The 21,521-nt window shown below is 43.1% G+C and overlaps 2 protein-coding genes across 4 annotated transcripts; one reads left to right on the plus strand and one right to left on the minus strand.

The window, feature by feature from the left end:
* Nucleotides 1–8,015: 8,015 nt before the first annotated feature.
* Nucleotides 8,016–13,770, plus strand: LOC136705227 (zinc finger protein 665-like). The gene is made up of 3 exons (XM_066678598.1): nucleotides 8,016–8,143; nucleotides 8,522–9,497; nucleotides 12,666–13,770. Exons 2-3 carry the CDS (start codon nucleotides 8,741–8,743, stop codon nucleotides 13,238–13,240), a joined length of 1,332 nt encoding a protein of 443 aa, XP_066534695.1. The 5' UTR covers nucleotides 8,016–8,143; nucleotides 8,522–8,740; the 3' UTR covers nucleotides 13,241–13,770.
* A 768-nt stretch (nucleotides 13,771–14,538) lies between these two features.
* si:dkey-56e3.3 (uncharacterized) lies at nucleotides 14,539–21,035 on the minus strand. Of its 3 annotated transcripts, none has more exons than XM_066678597.1 (7): nucleotides 20,977–21,035; nucleotides 19,631–19,869; nucleotides 18,904–18,992; nucleotides 18,546–18,663; nucleotides 17,994–18,067; nucleotides 17,581–17,677; nucleotides 14,539–17,130 (listed from the first exon to the last, which is right to left on the minus strand). In XM_066678597.1, the coding sequence occupies exons 2-7, from the start codon at nucleotides 19,866–19,868 to the stop codon at nucleotides 16,214–16,216; spliced, it is 1,533 nt and encodes a 510-aa protein (XP_066534694.1). In that variant the 5' UTR covers nucleotide 19,869; nucleotides 20,977–21,035; the 3' UTR covers nucleotides 14,539–16,213. The 3 variants fall into 3 exon arrangements, with proteins under 3 accessions (XP_066534694.1, XP_066534692.1, XP_066534693.1); XM_066678595.1 differs by having other exon boundaries at nucleotides 17,994–18,070; XM_066678596.1 differs by lacking the exon at nucleotides 20,977–21,035 and having other exon boundaries at nucleotides 17,994–18,070; nucleotides 19,631–20,375.
* Between the last annotated feature and the right edge of the window lie 486 nt (nucleotides 21,036–21,521).

Consider the following 21,521-nt stretch of genomic DNA (forward strand, 5'->3'; position numbering starts at 1 on the left):
TTTCACTGAGTCTCAGAGACTCGCAGCCCATTTCACATCAACTGCAGCTAAACTACAGTTTCGCGCTGACGGGCAGCCCTGCGGACCAATAACAGAGCAGAAGACCACAGGGGGCGTGGATTATCTCCGTGTATCCTCCAATCAGGCACATTGCTGACAGAAACAAGCTGGAGGATCCTGCCCAGAGTTGGGTCTCTACATGGGCCTGTATCTGCCCTAGCAACAGCGCGCAAGACTCCGCCCCCTTCATCACATTGGTCGCAGGGAACCGTGCTGTCACCTGATTGGTGGCCGGTCTCTGAAACGTCCTCCCTCAACCTGAGCTCCGTTGCCAGGGCAGCAGCTCGGCTCGTGAATGCAGTCACGTCAGTGTTTATTAGCCGTTAGCATTTTTATTGCTTACTGTTTATTATTCACCCTTCTATCACTTTTATGTTATTAGTTTATTAGTTATTTGAACGTCTAACCATGTATTTATACAGTGTCTAGTGTCAAATGGAACTGTTTGGTATTTATAATGTTCTCAGTTTAAAATAAATATTGAATGTAAATATAAATAATAGGCTGCATGGTGGCGCAGCAGGTAGTGTGTCGCAGTCACACAGTTCCAGGGACCTGGAGGTTGTGGGTTCGATTCCCGCTCTGGGTGACTGTCTGTGAGGAGTGTGGTGTGTTCTCTCTGTGTCTGCGTGGGTTTCCTCCGGGTGACTGTCTGTGAGGAGTGTGGTGTGTTCTCTCTGTGTCTGCGTGGGTTTCCTCCGGGTGACTGTCTGTGAGGAGTTGGTGTGTTCTCCCCGTGTCTGCGTGGGTTTCCTCCGGGTGACTGTCTGTGAGGAGTGTGGTGTGTGTTCTCTCTGTGTCTGTGTGGGTTTCCTCCCGGTGCTCCGGTGTCCTCCCACAGTCCAAAAACACATGTTGGTAGGTGGATTGGCGACTCAAAAATGTCCGACTTAATGTGTGTGAGTGTGTGTGTTGCCCTGTGAAGGACTGGTGCCCCCTCCAGGGTGTATTCCCCGCCTTGCGCCCAATGATTCCAGGTAGGCTCTGGACCCACCGCGACCCTGAACTGGATAAGGGTTACAGACAATGAATGAATATAAATAATTTTTTTATTAAATAAACAGAAGTCATCATCAGTGACACAGGACGCTGTCGGCTGGATGTTTTTAGTCGGTGGACTATTCTCAGTCCAGCAGTGACATTGAGGAGTTTAAAAACTCCAGCAGCACTGCTGTGTCTGATCCTCTCGCACCAGCACAGTACACACTAATGTAACTGATCCACTGGTGTAAAAAAGGTTGGCACACTACTGACTGTAGACCACTGCTGGTCCACCATGGGACCACTCAGATTTCTGTCCAGTACAGGATCTAAATCATTTTTAATCTCCTCAAACAGTTTTTAAATGTACAGAGACTTTTATTCTGAGAAACAAACTAATACAAATATTACCAACAACTATGAGAGATATAATAATGAGTATAAGCCTGATATAAAATGATTGACACTGCTGGATTAAAATGACGTACTAATCTAATTGATAAAGAATAACAAAAATAAAATAATAAATGAAAAATGTGTAAATTGGTCGGTGAATGGAAAAGTGCTAAATGTGGCATTTTGTCTAAAATTCTGTTTAAACGCTGTGCAAAACAACATTGAACACCCAACTTTGCCCTCAGTCACCAACCGTGGTCCACCGTCTCTTTGTTCTCAGGGAATACATCACTACATCAGTGTCACTGCAGCACTGAGAATGATCCACCACCCTCATCATACCTGCTCTGTGGGTGACCTGAGCACTGAGGAACAGGGGGAAAGGCAAAGTATGAACAGCATCAGATGGACTACAATCTGTAAGTGTAGAATTATAGAGTGACCTGCATGGATTGTGTTTTTAATGATGATCTAATTTTCAAATTAATTACACAAGCAATTTCCATAGCAGATCCTACATGGGGATTATCACTGGGCAACTTCACATATTCAGCTTTGAGAATCAAACTCTGATCGTCCAGCAGTAGTATCTGTTATCTGTGGCTGAAGATATATGTGTGAAGAAAAAGTCTGTTTCTAAGTTTAATTGGGATTTAATAGTGGCATACATGGCAACCCAAGGCTTTACTAAGCAAGAGGGCGAACAACATGAGACATGTCTGTCATCAACTCATTTTTCCCACAGAGCTTTTAGAGGAGATTCTCAGGAATAAGAATCTGCACTGGAATAGAAATGTAATTCCATATAAATTTAATTCTGTGGCAGTTGAACAGCTGCGTGAGGCTAGTTCCTATAAACTCAACCAAAGCATTTTCATAATTATCAGTAAATGTCGTCATTAAAGGGGAAGTGGCTGGTGATGTTGGTCTGCAAGTGTTAAAGTATGTCTCAGTACAAGCTCAATCCAGCGGGCATGTTTCTCTTTCACTTCTCTGGATGACTTTAAATGATTAAGCCCTGAAAACCAATTCATCCAGTTTCATTGATGGCTCAGGAGACTTTATAAATCTCTCATTAATGAGATACTAATGGGACACTACAGAAATATTAATGAGATGCTACAGAGATATTAATGAGACACTACAGAGATATTAATGTGGAGCTACATTAATATTAAATACTACAGAGATATTAAGGTGGAGCTTCATTAATATTAAATACTACAGAGATATTAGGGTGGAGCTTCATTAATATTAAATACTACAGAGATATTAAGGTGGAGCTTAATTAATATTAAATACTACAGAGATATTAAGGTGGAGCTACATTAATATTAAATACTACAGGGAAATTAGGGTGGAACTACATTTATATTAAATACTACAGGAAAATTAGGGTGGAACTGCATTAATATTAAATACTACAGAGATATTAAGGTGGAGCTTAATTAATATTAAATACTACAGAGATATTAAGGTGGAGCTTAATTAATATTAAATACTACAGAGATATTAAGGTGGAGCTACATTAATATTAAATACTACAGGGAAATTAGGGTGGAACTGCATTAATATTAAATACTACAGAGATATTGGTGTGGAGCTACATTAATATTAAATACTACAGAGATATTAAGGTGGAGCTACATTAATATTAAATACTAAAGAGCAATTAGAGTGGAACTACATTAATATTAAATACTATAGAGATATTGGTGTGGAGCTACATTAATATTAAATACTACAGAGCTATTAGGGTGGAGCTTCATTAATATTAAATACTACAGATATTAATGTGGAGCTACGTTAATATTAAATACTACAGAGATATTAGGGTGGAGCTTCATTAATATTAAATACTACAGAGATATTAAGGTGGAGCTACATTCATATTAAATACTACAGAGAAAGTAGGGTGGAACTACATTAATATTAAATACTACAGAGAAATTAGGGTGGAACTACATTAATATTAAATACTACTACTACTGGATTTACACTGTGGGGTCTTTGAGGAGATTTTGTATGATTTTTTTCTCTGCTCTGATATAAATCATGGCATCTTCCCTCGTGACTGTCTCACTGTTTTGTGGTAGATTAATACAGTCACATGTTTTTAAACACACACACACACACACACACACGGTGCTTACTGAAATGTGAAAAAAAGCATCTGGTGTGTGTGTGCATGTGTGTGTGTTTTTTTGTGTGTGTGTGTGTGTGTTTGTGTGTGTGTGCGTGCGTGTGTTTGTGTGTGTGTGCACGTGTGTGTTTTTGTGTGTGTGTGTGCATGTGTTTGTGTGTGTGTGCATGTGTGTTTTTGTGTGTGTGTGTGCACGTGTGTGTGTTTTTGTGTGTGTGTGTGTGCGTGTTTGTGTGTGTGCACGTGTGTGTGTTTTTATGTGCGTGTGTTTGTGTGTGTGTGTGTGCACGAGTGTGTTTTTGTGTGTTTGTGTTTGTGTGTGCACGTGTGTGTTTTTGTGTGTGTGTGTGCACGTGTGTGTGTGTTTTTGTGTGTGTGTGTGCGCACGTGTGTGTGTGTGTGCGTGTGCGCGTGTGTGTGTGTGTGTGTTTGTGTGTGTGTGTTCATAGGTTCCTCCTAGTTCATAGGAGGAAAATATTTTTCATTATTCATTCAAACTAAAGACAAACTAAAACACCCCTGGTTTATATCGCACTGTTGTACACAGAGAAGCCGAAATTCTGCACAAACACAGGGCCCAACGCAATCTGCCAAAGAGTGCAGCCTTCAGAGCTCATTATCCCTCCTCCTCCAAACACCTCTGCTGACACAGCGTTCTTCACATTCAGGTCCACACTCCTCTGTCCGAGAATAAGCTTCCTGTCCTACAGAGTCCAGAGACGGCCCGATTCACACCACTCCGTACAACAGTTGGCATTGCACACAGTCAGCACATGGTGATCTAAGGAGAGGTGGCTACATACTTTATTTAGTCATGAGTTTTATTTCACATGTAGCTCAGGAGTCACAGGGCCTTGTTTTGGAATACCACAAATAATTTTTATTTAAGAAGAAATAATTAGTTCTGCTGCTCTGGGGTGTGTGTGTGTGTGTGGGGTTGGGGGGGGGGGGGGGGGTGAGTGTGTTTGTGTGTTGTCACCATCTGGCTCGGCTGAGAAATGTTTAGTCATTTAATTTCACCATTTCCTGCCTGAGTCACCACACCACAGCGTTCTGCACGTTTACAGCAGCCACTGAAGTTCATTTCATTCCAGAAACAAAAAGTATGCTTTAATCAGAAGTCACTCATTTTTCTAATTACATTTTCTGAGGTCAGACATGAGAGCGTCCACCTGCAGAATCAAAGTGATTAATCTGGAGCTTAAAATGGAGTAAAACCCCCCAGAGAACCACCGACTGATAACAACCGTGCGACACCTGCAACACAGCCCCATCAGTTCAGCAGCACTCACCATGTTCATCACTGAGAGAGAGAACACACACACACACACACACACACACACACAGCGGCCTCTGTCCATACTTCTGTTGTGAGAAGAACAGCTCAGCACAATGGGTTTGAAAGGACGTGAGTTTCTACTTCTCTAGGCAAGGTTGGGATTTAACAAGTTTCTACAGCGATGATGCACACAGTGTCTGAGTTACAGAGCGGTGTCTACACAGTGTTACATCATGACATTACTTCATCACTCACTCATTCACTTTTTCGCTTATTCATCACATATATTTACAATGAATTTCCAGTAAACTCTTCTTCTCAGTAAATAGTGTGTGTGTGTGTGTGTGTCGGTTCCCTTAAAAATTATGTAATTTCCTTGATACAGCAAGGAAATTTTGATCAAATATTATTGAATAAAATCCTAATTAAGAGATTTTTATTAATGTTTTTCACGTAGCAGATGACAACATCAAATTATAAATGTTCTTTCCACCTGATCCCACCATGCTCTTCTCTTCCTGCCCAATATGAGCCCTACACAGGTGCCGCTCTATTGGACTCTACTGGTCTCTACTGGACTCTACTGGTCTCTACTGGACTTCACTGGACTCTACTGGACTTCACTGGACTCTACTGGACTTCACTGGATTCTACTGGACTTCACTGGTCTCTACTGGACTTCACTGGACTCTACTGGACTTCACTGGTCTCTACTGGACTTCACTGGTCTCTACTGGACTTCACTGGATTCTACTGGACTTCAGTGGACTCTACTGGACTTCACTGGACTCTATTGTTCTCTACTGGTCTCTAGTTCAAGTTCAAGTTCAAGAAGTTTATTGTCATTTCAGCAGTATACAGTGTTTACAGTACACAGTGAAACGAAATAGCGTTCCTCCAGGACCAAGGTGCTACCTAAGACAGTACACAACATTAAAGTGCGACTAGTGCAAAGCTAGTGCAAACATAAAACAGTGCATACACATTAAAGTGCAAAAGATATGGCTAAGAAAATACAAAACAATGTCCCTACAGTACAATACAATACAATGTAATACAAGACAATGCAAAAACCATAAGTACGGAGGGGGTGAGAGAGAGAGAGACACTGCAATTTAAAGTGTATTTGTGCTGTAAACGGTAACTGGATGTAAACATGATGTAAACCGGATATGTGTGAACAGTACACTCATTTACAGTCCAACAGACTGTGTGTGTGTGCTTCTTCAGTCCAGTCTCAGTCTCTAGGTGTTCAGGAGTCTGATAGCATGTGGGAAGAAGCTGTTTCGGACTCTGGATGTGAGGGCTCGAATGCTTCGATACCTTTTTCCAGACGGCAGTAGGTTGAAGAGTGTGTGTGATCTCCCACAATGCTGAGTGCTTTGCGGGAGCAGCGAGTGGTGTAGATGTCTGTGATGGAGGGAAGAGACACACCGATAATCTTCTCAGCTGTCCTCACGATCCGCTGGAGGGACTTGCGATCTGCCCCAGTGCAGTTTCCAAACCAGACAGTGATGCAGCTGGTCATGATGCTCTCGATGACGCCTCTGTAGAAAGTGGTGAGGATTGGAGGGGGGAGATGAGCCTTCTTCAGCCTTCGCAGAAAGTAGAGGCGTTGCTGGTCTTTCTTTTTGATGTTACTGGTGTTAGTGGACCAGGTGAGATCATTCGCTAGGTGAACACCAAGGAATTTGGTATTCCTGACAATCTCCACAGCAGAGTTGTCGATGTTCAGCGGCGAGTGCTCACCCCTTGTTTTTCAGAAGTCTACAACCATCTCTTTGGTTTTGTCCACATTCAGAGACAGGTTGTTCACTTCACACCAGTCAGTTAGCCGCTGCACCTCCTCTCTGTATGCTGACTCGTCATTCTTACTGATGAGACCCACCACAGTCGTGTCATCAGCGAACTTGATGATATGATTTGAGCTGTGCATCGCTGCACAGTCATGGGTCAGCAATGTGAACAGCAGTGGACTGAGCACGCAGCCCTGGGGGGCTCCAGTGTTCAGTGTGATGGTGCTGGAGGTGTTCCTACCGATCCGGACTGACTGAGGTCTCCCAGTCAGGAAGTCCAGGATCCAGTTGCAGAGAGAAGTGTTAAGGCCCAGTATATTCAGCTTCCCGATCAGGTGCTGAGGAATGATGGTGTTGAATGCTGAGCTGAAGTCTATGAACAGCATTTGGGCATATGTGTCTTTCTTGTCCAGGTGGGTGAGTGCCAGGTGCAGCGTGGTGGATATGGCATCGTTTGTTGAACGGTTAGGACGATACGCGAACTGTAGAGGGTCCAGTGTGGGGGGAAGTAGGGTTTTGATGTGCCTCATGACGAGCCTCTCGAAGCACTTTGTGATGACCGGTGTGAGTGCAACGGGATGATAATCATTGAGGCAGGACTTCACTGGACTCTACTGGACTTCACTGGACTCTAGTGTTCTCTACTGTGAGTCGGATAAAAACAAACGTGATCTCTGCTGCAGCTGGAGATTTTACAGATGGAGAGTTGGTGCTGGTCGTCTGCATTGCGTGGCGTAGAGTGACGACTCTCTCTGGACAATCAGCGCTCTGCAAGGTTTACACGCCACGGTTTAGTCCCTACTCGACTCGCTCTGAACCACGAGAGAAAAGCCACTAAACAAGAACCCGCTTCCAGAACCAGGACCCGATTCCCCTGGTGGAGGAGGAGAACAGGCGAGTGGAGTTAGTAGAGTAGGGGCCCTGCAGAGAACTGGATCTCTTTGTTCTCCTGGACCCAGCTGCTGAAGTGAAGAGGATGAATGAATAATTCATGTCTTTTATTTTAAAACTGTGGAAGTGTTCCACGGAGCAAAAAAAGACAGTTTTAATGCACCCCCTACTGTAATAAAAGCAGATTTCTCTCCTGAAACTCCTCTTAAGCTCTGGCCTAAAGCCACAATACACAAATCATAATAATGTAATATTCCCTTGGTTTTTATTACAGTAAACAATGATTACACAGTTCGTTTGTTTCTACTTTTGCTAAAAATTGGCTCCTACTCGCATTCGCTTATTTCTGCACACAAGCTCTGCAGTGTAGTTATTAATCCTCCATTTGCTGCACCCTGATGACGCGGTTCTCCACGGACCAATCAGCGTCCTGACTATTTCAACCACCGACCAATCCCAGCTCAGGAGGCGGGGCTCTGCTGAAAACGGGTGTGATGTAATATACAGTGAATCCCACGGCAGTCCAGAAGGCGACGCTGTGTCTGTGACCGCGCTCTCCACAGCGCAACAACAGCGGAGAAGAACAGGCCGCACTCTGTGAGTTCAACATTTTTACAAATTTCCTCATTATTTACCGTTCGTTTAATCTTTTACCTCTTTGTCACTGCTTTTGCTCTTTTTATTTATCGTTTAATCGCCTTATCTATAGTTTATATTGTTTTTTGTTTACCTCCAGGGGCAGGAAATTGTTTGTTTCAAAAGAAAGTGGAACATATTTTGCTTTTGTAAAAATGAGGCCTGAACACACTTTCAATTCACTTAACACATGCATTAGTCTAAACATCTGTTTATAAAATGTTTGCAACAATTTAAAAATAAAGGATTTAAATTCTTTTGACTGAAGATACATTTATTAAATATGTTTTATAGCGTTTGTTCTTTTTGAAAGATGAGCTTTTTCTTCCTCTTTTCCAGGAGAGTGACGTCCAGTCGTCTCCAGCTCCTCGGGTCCAACCTGAACCCACGGCACGTCAGGAGAAAGACGGGAAATCTGCAGCATGTAGTCAGTCAGCATAATCAACACGTGAAGCGACAGTCAGTGTTCTCCTCGATGCATGGAGAACACCAGCTTTCACCAGGGAAAGGGACATGGTTTCAGCGCGGTGTAAAGACATAAACTGAAATAAGCGAAATATGGAGTCCACAGAAAGCTCCAGCTCTGAAACACAGTCCGCAACCGCTCTGCGAAGAACGACAAGAAATACTAGCAAAGAGAGGCGCCATCGCTGCTCCGAGTGTGGGAAGCGATTCATTCGACTCAATCATCTGGAAACACACAGGAGAATTCACACCGGAGAGAAACCGTACCTGTGCTCAGAGTGTGGGAAGACTTTCAATCAGCAGAGTCACCTCCTAACTCACCAGCGAACCCACACCAGAGAGAAACTGTATCACTGCTCTCAGTGTGGGAAGGGTTTTATCGACCGACATTATCTCCAGCTTCACCAGCAAATTCACACCGGATCCAAACCCTACCACTGCTCAGAGTGTGGGAGGAGCTTCACCGTACAGAGCCATCTCCGTATACACCAGAGAATTCACACCGGAGAGAAGCCATACCAGTGCTCTGTGTGCGGACGGAGTTTCTCTGTACAGAGTCACTTCCGAACTCACCAGCGAATTCATACCGGAGAAAAACCATACTCCTGCTCCGAGTGTGGGAAGAGATTTGGGCAAAAGACTCATCTCAGAACTCACCAAAGAATTCACACCGGAGAGAAGCCATACCAGTGTTCAGAGTGCAGCAAAAGCTTCCATCAGCAGGGAAACCTTCTGGCACATCTGAGAATTCATACCGGAGAGAAGCCGTATTACTGCTCCGAGTGTGGGAAGAGTTTTCACCAGCAGGGACACCTCCAGGTCCATCAGTGTATTCACTCTGGCTACAAACAGGACCAGTCCCAAATGGATCCCTACTCCCTACACAACACGCAACACAGTGCACTTGAAAACTGAGGGATATTTACACACGAAGGTTTTTAATTCCCACTTGGTGTTTTTGCGTGTTCTAGAAACAAATCTTTGTCGAGGAGCGTGAACGGAGCCTCGTCTGAAATTACAAGGCTTTTACTTCTTTGGGAAAAAAAATATGAACAGACAAAAAGTGTGCAGCAAATGAATATTTATCACCACATTGTTTTGAGTTCCATCACAGATTTGAGATTGAAAACTTTATCACATGCTCACAATGTGTAATCAGACACCGCTGAGAGAAACACATCCGACTTCCCCCCGTCTTTCTGGATTGGTCTTGAATACTGGGACCTGTTGAGAACAACCAATCAGAGCTCAGTATTTGGTCTCACTGGCGCAAAGTGAGCGATGAATTCAAATTCATCGATTCCTGAACCTTCCATACGAAGTAGAAATAAATCTGAGCGCAGCTGAGGGATCAGCTTCTGTGCATGAAAATAAGCTGTTTACTAGTGCCTCATCTGCATATGATTTACATAAATGACCTGATTTATACAGATGTTTTATGAGCAGGTAAAGACGAGACTTTTAAATCATGTTTTTAATTTCAGTGGGTAACTGACTTTAACTTTCTCTCTCTCTCTCTGTCACTAATGAAGATTATAGTCGTCACAATAATCAAACATTCACTAATTCACTAGCATTACGCTTTGATGCTAAACACATGTTGTTCTCCTCCAGGAGTCTTTATGTGTTTATTAATTAAGGGTCTGTTTAGGGGATGTATTTATTCAAATCTTTTAAAATAAGCACTATTTATTTTGGCTAAAGTTTATTTTAAAATTATATATATTCATAAATACTAATTACTAAACAGTGTATTCATTTGCTGTGTGTGTGTGTGTGTGTGGGAACCTGTATATTTTTACACTATAAACCTAAAATGCTGCAGTGAGTAAACGTTACGGCATATTTTATATTTCGCTTTTTTAATGTTACATGTTACACTTATGAAAAGAAAAAAAGAATTGTGAAAATGGAGAAAAGAATTGTGCGCTACATTTTGCCAAAAAATATTTGTGTTTTCTGTGTAAAAGTACATTAAAATGTTATTGTTCTTTCCCTTGAACTAACTTTAATCAAAATGTTCCTTGGTTTTTAAAAGCTGTTTATTTGTATAAAATACGCTGTGGTCATAAAACTCATTTTATGAATAAAAATAAAGTATATTAAATATAAAAATGAAACATTAAACTTAAATGTGTTTTTATTGAATATAAAAGAAAATTGTGATAATTCGGACTTTTATCTTGAAACCGTTATGACACACTTAAACTGGCCAATCGTAGCGCAGGAGACGGGGCTTTCCTGAAAACGGGTGTGACGTAGAACTGAGTAACTCCCACTGCAGTCCAAAAGGCGGCGCTGCTTCAGTAACCGCGCTCTGCACGGCGCAGTAACAGCGGAGAAGAATAGCCCGCTCTCTGTGAGTTTTTATAGATGTACTCTTCGTTTACTTTTTGTTTACTCCTTTACCTCCTCATTTATTCCTTAACGTATGTTTATTTTCCCCGTTTAACCTTTAAGTTTAATGCGATCTGTGGTGTGGGAGTTACTAAATATTCACTATAATAAAAATATAATAATAATAAACTTCTGTTGAGCCTCAGCTTCCTTCAACAACTAGGATTTATTACCGCGGTGTTATTACTGTATTGTTAATGTTATTTTTCTAAATTATTTATAAATAATTGTATAATTATTTATGAATAACGTTTTTTTTTGTTTACTGTATTTAATGCTATAATCCTTTCTATGATATTTTATTTTTGCTGTTTATTCTGAGTGAACGGCACACAGCTCTTTCAGGTTAAAATTGAAAGATTAAACAAGAACACGCTCTAGAGCAGCTGCACATGAGCCAAACGTCACCAGGCCCTGTGCTGGAGCGACTAGAGGAGTATAACCCCCAGCACTGGTGTGGAACTGTGTTCTCTGGAGTGATGGAGTTCCTCCATCCATCCATCCATTATCTGTAACCGCTTATCCAATTTAGGGTCGCGGGGGGTCCATAGCCTACCTGGAATCATCGGGCGCAAGGCAGGAATACACCCTGGAGGGGGCGCCAGTCCTTCACAGGGCAACACAGACACACACACACACATTCTGATGGAGTTCCTCTAATGTGTAAATAAAAAAGAAATAATAAAGTTGTAAGTGGTTACACATCGCTACCTTGAAGACGTGACGACTGGCTGGAGGAGTAACACAGGCACTGGCTGTATGACGGGAGGTGGGGGGTGGGTGGAATAACGGAGAGTAGGAGGGTGAATGTGGGGAGACGAAGCGTAGATACGGTTTAACTTAGCACGAATTTCAGTGTCTGCTATTTACACTAATGCTAAATTGCTAAAGCTACAATGTGCTAATCTTAAAAGCTCACTCAAGTCTGGGGGCGCTGGGAGACTCGCCTATTGGGGTCAGTGGCCCTTTCCAGCCACCGGCTCGGAGGAGGCTCGGGTTCGTTTCTAGAGTCGTGGTTCGTTGGTGGAGGCAAAAAATATTTAAATGCCTGGTTCGTATCTTGGAAAGTTCGTTAGTAGAGGTTCCACTGTATATGTATTCAATTTCTGTTTGTAATTTATTTATTTGCTACACAGTAAATTCACCAGTGAATCAATCAATACGATTAGTGTTAACACTGAGTGTTGAAAAGTTTACATATTTACACTAATGGTGTTGATTTAACACTGGTGAATTTGCTGTGTGTGTGTGTTCCCCTGTGAAGGACTAGCGCCCCCTCCAGGGTGTGTTCCTGCCTTGCACCCAATGATTCCAGGTAGGCTCTGGACCCACGGCGACCCTGAACTGGATAAGGGTTACAGATAATGAATGAATGAATTTGCTGTGTATAAAATGTAAGTTTTCATGTGTGTGTGTGTGTGTGGTCAAGAAGAGCCCTTGTTGAAACCCTGTTTCTGAACCTGTTTCTTCTTCGTCCTCCAGAACAGATCGTATTTATTGCAGCGTGTTTTTGAGGAGGATCACGTTCACGCTGAGATTAATGTGAGAAGAGCTCCGACAGCTTTCTCCGGTATGAATTCAGCTCACGGACAAAAGCAGAGAAACACAGAGAAGCAGAAAACACACCTCTGTTCAGAGTGTGGGAAGAGTTTCATTAGTGGACGAAATCTCCGAACACACCAGAGAATTCACACCGGAGAGAAGCCGTACCACTGCTCTGAGTGCGGGAGGGGTTTCCATCAGATGAGCGCCTTTCAGCAGCACGAGCGAATTCACACCGGAGAGAAGCCCTATCAGTGCTCGGAGTGCGGGAAGAGCTTTAACTCTCAGAGTTACCTCAGTCTGCACCACAGGATTCACACCGGAGAAAAACCCTTCTACTGCCCGGACTGCGGGAAGGGCTTCACCGACCAGCGCAGCGTGCACCGCCACCAGAGGATTCACACCGGAGAGCAGCCCTATAACTGCAGGGAGTGTGGGAAGAGTTTTCGCAACAGACCCAACTTCAGAATACACCAACGAATACACACCGGAGAGAAGCCGTACTCCTGCCCAGAGTGTGGCAAAGAGTTTCGCCATGCGTCTAACTTCAGGACGCACCAGAGAATTCACACCGGAGAGAAGCCGTATTTCTGCTCAGAGTGTGGGAAGAACTTCAGGCACTGGACGTCTTTAAAGACACACAAGTGCCTTTAAGACCACCTTAAAACAGACCTTTTCTGAGATTAATAGCTTGGATTCCCTCATAAAGAAGAGAGGGTTGCTCCAGCAGCTCCTGACCTGAGCTCTGCCACGGAACACCGGAGTCTGTAACCGGTTACTGTTCACGGGCACAGATGGTAAACTCGTATTCAGATTATCCTTCTCTCGGCTGCAGCACTTTTCCAGCAGCAGGTTTGTCGCGGTCTGAACGGAGAGGGACTAACTCCACGTTTGAAACCAGACCAGTGCCACAGAGGGATTGTAGCGTTTCACTCAAATACAAAGACTGTATTAGACACTTTACTGATCCCAGAGGGAAATTCGATTAAGATTTTTATTGTGAATATCTTCATGAGAACTTTCCAACAATGTGAATGTTGTCATTGCAGGGCGGGGCTTTCCTCTGTAAACTCCTCATTAATGAAGTCTCTGCTCAGACGGTGTGGTCTGTTCATCTGGAATTTATTATTAACTACAAATCTGTCTGGTTCAGATTCATGCAGTAACTTAAACCAAGCACTATTTTAAATCAGTAATGTCACTGCTATGCTCTTTAAAATATTCCTTCATCTTAAACATAGAAAATGAAATAAAAGAAAGTATAAATGGAAACTTTGACACATGAAACACAGAGTCTTCTAGAAAATGTGATTAAGATTTAAATTCACTGTGAAAAATCAACCAAGCCGTTGACTGAAAGAAACAGTGTATGCTCCACAGAGCGGGTCTCCATACCGGGGCAGCCTTGTCTAAAATAGGTTTATTACATGTGCTCTGATACCTGCAGACCACTGTCAGAGCAGTAATACTCGGAAGAACCGGGCACAAGGCCTGAACACAACCTGGAGGGGGCGCTAGTCCTTAGAGCAATAACAATGGAGTTATATTTTTTTCCAACTAAAAATATTAGAAATGTTGTGGTTTATGTGTAAAATTCTAGCGTTGTTTATTATGTGAAATAACACAAAAATGATCAGTACAGGTTTTTAAAAGTGTGCAACTCCAGCAGCTACTGCTGTGTCTGATCCACTCTTCAAAACACACACTAACACACCACCACCACGTCAGTGTCACTGCAGCGCTGAGAATGATCCACCACCACATCACACCTGCTCTGTGGGGGTCCTGAGCGCTGAGGGACAGGGGGAAGGGGGGTTAAAGTATGCAGAGCCACAGATAGACTACACTGTGTGTGTAGAACTACAGAGAAAGCTGTGAAATCGATGATGAATGTAGGAACAAGGAGGTGGCTTTAATTTTACAGCTGGTCAGTATCTGCAGAGTGTGGAGGTGGTGATGTCTTCTGAGTCAGTGCTTTCACAAACGACGTGGAACACACCACAGGTTCAGGTTCTAGATTTCCCTCACTCTAGAACGCCATTTCAGACCTGTTTCTCACGCTGTGAGCAGCCCCCTGAGGACGAGAGCCCCCCAGTTGCCTGCAGAACACAATCTGCCCCTGTGCTTTAATTAAAACAGTGGAAATGGAGTGAAAGTTAAAACAGAATAAATGGGTTCATTTATAACAACAACAACAACAGTTTGTTTCCTCTCAACGGCACTTGGTCATTTTCTATAAATTATCTATTAAAGTGTGGCTCACTGATTTTTTTAAAACAGGTTTTCAATTTGTAAAATTAACCCCAATGTTGTTGTGTCCATAGAGGAGTCTGACGCCCGCCTGCAGCGCCCCCTCCGGCTGGACGTGAGTAGTGTGTGACTGCAGCCTCGGACCAAACGTGTTCATTAGGAAAAGAGCTGAGAGACTCCTGAACTCTGGGCTTAAATTATCCAGTTAACTCCTAAACCCCGTTTGTGGAACAAGGCCCAGGGTTTTACAGAAAGTAACTTGGTTAAATCACAGCTGAACATTGGTCTGAAAAATACCTGCTGCAAGTTAAAGCCCTGCTTTGAATAAAACAACAATAAAATATAAAAATAACAGAACAGTAACACGGCAGAAGCTGAGAGTCTCAAAGGTTATATTTTATGTCTCAGTCCAAATAAAAACGATTAACAATAAACAGAGATAAAGAGATCAAACGGTAAAAAGTGAAAATAAAAGAGACAAAGTAAATAATTAGTGGAAAACGAGTAAATTCATAAAAAACGTTAAATGTGATGAGAAACAAAGAGCACAGTTCTTCTTCGCTGTGGAGAGCGCGGTCTCTGAAGCAGCGCCGAATCAACACAGATTCAAATTTTTTTTGTGTGTTTGAATAATTGATAAAACAATTTGCACCTAAAGTTACATTAAAAACAAACACAAAAGATCGTGAATTCCGTTTTCACAAACCCAAACTATTACACAGGACACGTCTTTCTAATGGAATTACTGCTTAATTACAATTAAAGATGTAACACAAGCGAACAGTCCATCAACCGCTGTCCCGACCACTGAAGAACAGGGTGAAACTACAGCGTTCAGAGCAACAACCAGATTACAGCCAGTGAACGTAGAGCTACAGTCTGTGGAGAATCTGTGAATTTCCCCTGGGGATCAATAAAGTATCTATCTATCTATCTATCTGAAAACAGGGGGTAACTCTAACGTCACTGATCGACGTGAACTAATGCACTTCATTTATTGTGAATACAGGACTCACAACAAAAACAACTAATACATGAACTCCACAGCATGCACTTTTCAGATGTAGGTTATAATCAAAAAGACAAAAGGCTTTTAAATAAGCAGAAAACTTTCTTTATAAACTGAACCGAAGCCCAATAACTAATGAGACACTGCACATAATAAAATCATAACACATTCTTACTAAGTACCATGCCCTACGTTTAAATTATTCCTAAGTCTTATAATATTTCTTCATCCTTCAGTGCACAACACAAACAGAAAACTACAACCTGTTACTGCTTCCTTCACGATATGAATCAGTGATTCTACTGACACCTAGTGGCCTGGACTTCGCGATTCTGCACTAACCCTAATTGAAGCAGGAGGGGGGGTAGTTAAGGGTCCTGCAGGAGCGTGCAGGCGGTCTGCTGGTGCTTGGCGAGGCTGCTCTTGTGGGCGAAGCTGTGCCCGCAGCGCTGGCAGGTGAAGGGTCTTTCGCGGGTGTGGATCTTGGCGTGCGTTTTGAGGTTGGACGACTGGTTGAAGGACTTGCCGCAGTGCATGCAGGTGTAGGGCCTCTCGCCCGTGTGGACCGTCAGGTGTTTGCGGAGGTTGCTCTGGTCGGAGAAGCGTTTGCCGCAGTGGACGCAGCGGAAGGGCTTCACCCCGAGGTGAATGCTGTGGTGCTTGCGGAGGCTGGACGACTGGCTGAACCGCTTTCCACACAGCGGGCAGCAGAAGGGCTTCTCCCCGGTGTGGACGCGCTGATGCAGAACCAGGGCGCTGGGGTTCCCGAACGGCTTCCCGCAGAACTTGCACACAAACCTGCCCTGATTCATTAAACCGGGTTTTAACTGAGGGAGAGGGACCTGGGACCCCGCTGCGTCCACTTTAGCCGCCATCTGTGGAGAGACCTCTGCTTTAAACTGAGGAAGGGAGACCTGGGCCCCAGCTCCATCTCCCTTCACAATCATCTGTTGGGGGAACCCTGCTTTAAACTGAAGAACAGGGCCCTGGGAGCCCATTCCGTCAGCTTTAGACATCATCAAAGCTGTTCGTCCGACCCCCACCAGCTCCTCCTCACAAGACGTAAAAGCAACAGTGTCCGGAACGCTGGGAACGCCAGAGCTGTTCCCATAGTGACACATGGACTCCCCAGTGTGTGGGTGGATATAAAACTCGCCGCAGTCTCCTGGGAAAGTCATACTGTGACCCGCCTCCTCAAATCTGTTACTGTCCCATGAAGAGTTAATGGCAGAACATGGTTCCGCCTCAGGTTCCGCTGCAGAATGTCTCCCATCAGCAGGAGAACCTGATCAACCGAGAGAGAACAATATTATTTACACAGTTCAGACAGAGAGAGAGAAAGGCAGTGTGTGTGTGAGAGAGAGAGAGAGAGAGAAAGGCAGTGTGTGTGTGAGAGAGAGAGAGGGGGAGAGGGAAAGAAAGGCAGTGTGTGTGTGAGAGAAAGAGAGAGAGAGAGAGAGAGAGAGAGAGAGAGAAAGGCAGTGTGTGTGAGAGAGAGAGAGAGAGAGAGAGAGAAAGGCAGTGTGTGTGAGAGAGAGAGAGAGAGAGAGAGAGAAAGGCAGTGTGTGTGTGAGAGAGAGAGAGAGAGAGAGAGAAAGGCAGTGTGTGTGTGAGAGAGAGAGAGAAAGAGAAAGGCAGTGTGTGTGTGTGAGAGAGAGAGAAAGGCAGTGTGTGTGTGAGAGAGAGAGAGAGAAAGGCAGTGTGTGTGTGTGAGAGAGAGAGAGAGAGAAAATACCGTTAACATTCTGTGAATTTCTGTCATTTTCTGCAACATGTTCCTCCACATTTTCTTCTTTTAGAAACTCATGCCTTTCGCCGTCACCATCAGGGCACTGAGACACCACACGACAAACGAAAATAACACATTATATTTAAATACCTCTTACAATAGCCAATACATAGAACATTGGAGTCCCGAACGAACATGAATAGTTTACGTTTAAGGAAAATATTAAAACAAGGGAGAAAAGAAGGGGCTCCAGTGGAGGGAAATCCAAAGCCACACTAGACTTAAATTAAGAGAACTTTATTACTTCAAATTAATCCTGCTTTTTAAAGTTCCATTACGATAATCTCACTCTTTTCCCACCCAAGGACTGAAGACTGTAACGATGTACTGGAGGAAGAGAGAGTAAAGCCTTTACTGACCTCTTGTGGACAAACTGGAACGGTGTTCTGCTGCAGGAAGTGCTCTCTCTCTTCAGGAACACTGTACTGACTCTCTGCTTTATTTACAGAAAAAAAGAAATACACATCACTAACACACACATCACCACACTCGCAGATCAAAGCAAATGACAGGTCAAATACACAGCCGCAAGATTATGGACACTTGTAGCTCCAGGTGCCAAAGGGCTGAATGGAGCTCCATCACCACAGAGAATAGTCACAGCCCAAAGGTGGGAAGCTATACACACATCTTAGGCTCATGTTCAGCTGCTCCACAGCATCCCATTTCAGTTGATCTACAGTAATTGTAAAAACTGGGTTCACGTTGGGTGCTGTTTAAAACCCAGCATGTGTGCTCACTGCCCCCTAGTGTTCATTAGTGTGAGTGTGTGTGTTTCACTGCATGGATTGGGTTAAATGTCGGAATTTCTTCAACTGAAACACAAACTCTGCTGTTTCTTAAATACAATCTCCAGTGAATTAACAACTTTTCCGGAAGAGTTAGGGAAAGGGAAAGGCTATGTCACCTACGTTCTACCCCCAGGCTGTGTTCTAGATCTGGTTCTGTCTTCCTGGTGTTGTCCACTCTCTCTTCTTTAATGATGAGAACGTCTGGTTCCGCGTCCTCGCTGTTCTCTGGTAAACACGACTGAACAGAACAGAGAGAACTTAAAGATGAAAGGAGTTCAGACGTCACCACCTCGACCCAAACACACTTCACAAAGACATCATTTTACGACTGCTTTGAAAATCCTCAGTTACACGTTTTCCACAAACTGTTCAGCTCTGTTTCAGACCGCGAAGTCGTTTAAACCCATCTCCCGTTCCGTCCGGGTTCAGCATGAGCACCGATGAGGACACAGCAGCGCTCTCTGGGTGATGTACGTACCTCGTGTGCGGGAGCCGGGTTTAAACACTCTGCACTTTCAGAGGAAATCTGATTATCCACAGATCTGATCTTCACCCTCACTGTTCTTCCTACACACACACACACACACACAGAGGAGGTGTTGGGGAAATAGGTGAACTTCAAATAAAGTAAAAAAAAATGCAGAGATTTTTAAACCCACTTTGATCTGTGTTTAAAAGAGAGTTCCTCCAAAACATGATCTTTTTTTCTAAACTCACACCTTCTGCGTGTTCTAAAGAAAAGCTGGAACAGAGGAAGTTAAAACCAAGAACTGGTTCATTTTGCTGCTAATTCCCTTAAAACAAGGACTATAACGTAACAGATTATAAATAAGAAGAGACAGAAAACCTCTGGTCTCTGACCATGTTATTGTTATTTATTACTTTATGTAGTACTGTTTATACATTCACACACACACACACACACACACGAGGAGACACACGTGAGGAGGCACACACGCATGCGCACACACACGTGAGGAGGCACACGTACACGCACGCACACACGTGTGCTGGTCATAAAATTTGAATATTATGAAAAAGTTGATTTATTATTATAAAATCACACTCAGTTCACTTTCACAAAAACAATTGTCTGCAGAATCACAGGGAAGTGTAAGCATCTGTGTGTGTTGTGTAAGACAGTGTGTGTGTTATGTGAGAAAGTGAGTGTGTGTGTGTGTTGGGGGGGGGGGTGTTGTTCCTACCTGGTGTTTTAGAGTCTGGAGATCTGAGTTTTTGAGCTCTTTTATAAAAGGCCTCTCTGATCTCAATCATCTTCAGTTTGCGTTTCAGAGCGAGGTTCTCTTTTTGCTGAGAGACGAGTTCAGTTCGGATCTGAGTCAGACTCCCCTTCATCAGGTGACAGATCTCCGCCACCGCAGCGTTCGCATACACCTCCATCACCGCCGCCACCTGCAGCTCCACACCTGACAAACACTCCATCCTGTAACACACACACACACACACACACACTTACACCTTGCAGAACCGCCAAGTAGCGCCCTGGGTCAGCTGCACGTCAGCGGTACCGAGCTGTTAGAGAGAGGAACCCACACCAGTCCCTGCCTTAAACTCAGAGTCTGGACCTGGAGGAGTGTGTTAGCGACAGGGTTAAAGCTGAGAATCACAAACCACTTTCAAAAATCTTCCTCCGAGTTCTCCTGGCCCTGGACCGCTAAAGTTAACTTGATCGAGGAGGGCAGGGCAAAGAGGAGGAGGAGGAGGCCAGGGCGAGGAGGAGGAGGAGGAGGCCAGGGCAAGCAGCAGATTGACAGGTCTGTTAAGTATTCTCTCAGTCTCTAGACAAATTATTTTATATTAAGTGTATTTAAAAATTGAAATACACCACACTAATAACAGTATAACCATACTGCAATACAAGTTTAAATTTCATGAAGCATTTAACTGTTTGTTACTCAAACAAAATATTTAAGTTCTTAACCCCAAATACTCCCAACATTCAGAAATGCTCAAATATTACAACACAGAAATACTCAAAAACTCATGTAAGGAAACTCAAAAATACAAATGAAAACACAATACTCAAACACAAACAATCAGATAAACCCCAACACATGTATCTACTCAAACACAAACCATCAAAAATAGTCAAACCCCAGAAACCCACAGATTAAGAATTACAAAACCAAACACATATACGTCAAAAACAAAATATACCCACAAAACTCAAACAAAACAACACTCAAACAACTAAAAGAAAGCAAATACTGAAACACAAATAAAATAAAAACAAACAACACCCTACTCAAAACACAAACAATAAAACAAACATAAATACAATCAAATCAACACAGAAGCATAAATCAATACTCGAAACACTCATTAACGAAAAAAAACACCAACACAAACAAACCAATGTTCAATCATGAAAAAGAAAACACTGCAGCACCAATAAGGTAAAGATCAAAACGAAAGCCAGAAAAACTCCACAATCAAACACAACAACTACAAACACACGAAGGGACGAAGAGTTGGAAAAATAAAGAAATGAACGGAAGAAAGGATGAATAAAGAGAAACAGAAGAAAAACCTTTCAAATCAGCAAAAGCCGTAGAAAATCAGAGAAAAATGCTGACACCCGCTTCCGCTGCACACACTTCAAAATAAGAGTCCTGCCAAGGCTAAGTCTTATTGTGTGGGATGAAAACAATCATTCAGGGAGCCGGCAGAGGGCACCATATGCCACGTTTATACAAGAGTTAGGGGTATATTATTAATGTAAAAATGCCTTTAAATTATATGTTGTCCTACAACTACTCTTACTTCTACCACTACTACTGTTACTGCTAATATAACTCTACACTGATAATCCTATGTCTACCACTATGACTACAATTGCTCCTACTTTTACAACTAGTACTACTGCAACTACAACTACTCTTACTTCTACTACTATTACTACTGCTACTGCTGTCAATACAACTACAACAACTTCTACTTCTACCACTACTACTGCTTCTAGTACTAGGATGGCTACAGCAAATATTACTGTCCCTACCACTACTGCTATATATTGCTCTATTTCTACCGCCACTACTTCTGTCAATACTAATGCTGTCAGTACAATTACAACTA

This window comes from Hoplias malabaricus, chromosome 8, assembly GCF_029633855.1.
Source record: "Hoplias malabaricus isolate fHopMal1 chromosome 8, fHopMal1.hap1, whole genome shotgun sequence".
NCBI lineage: Eukaryota > Metazoa > Chordata > Actinopteri > Characiformes > Erythrinidae > Hoplias > Hoplias malabaricus.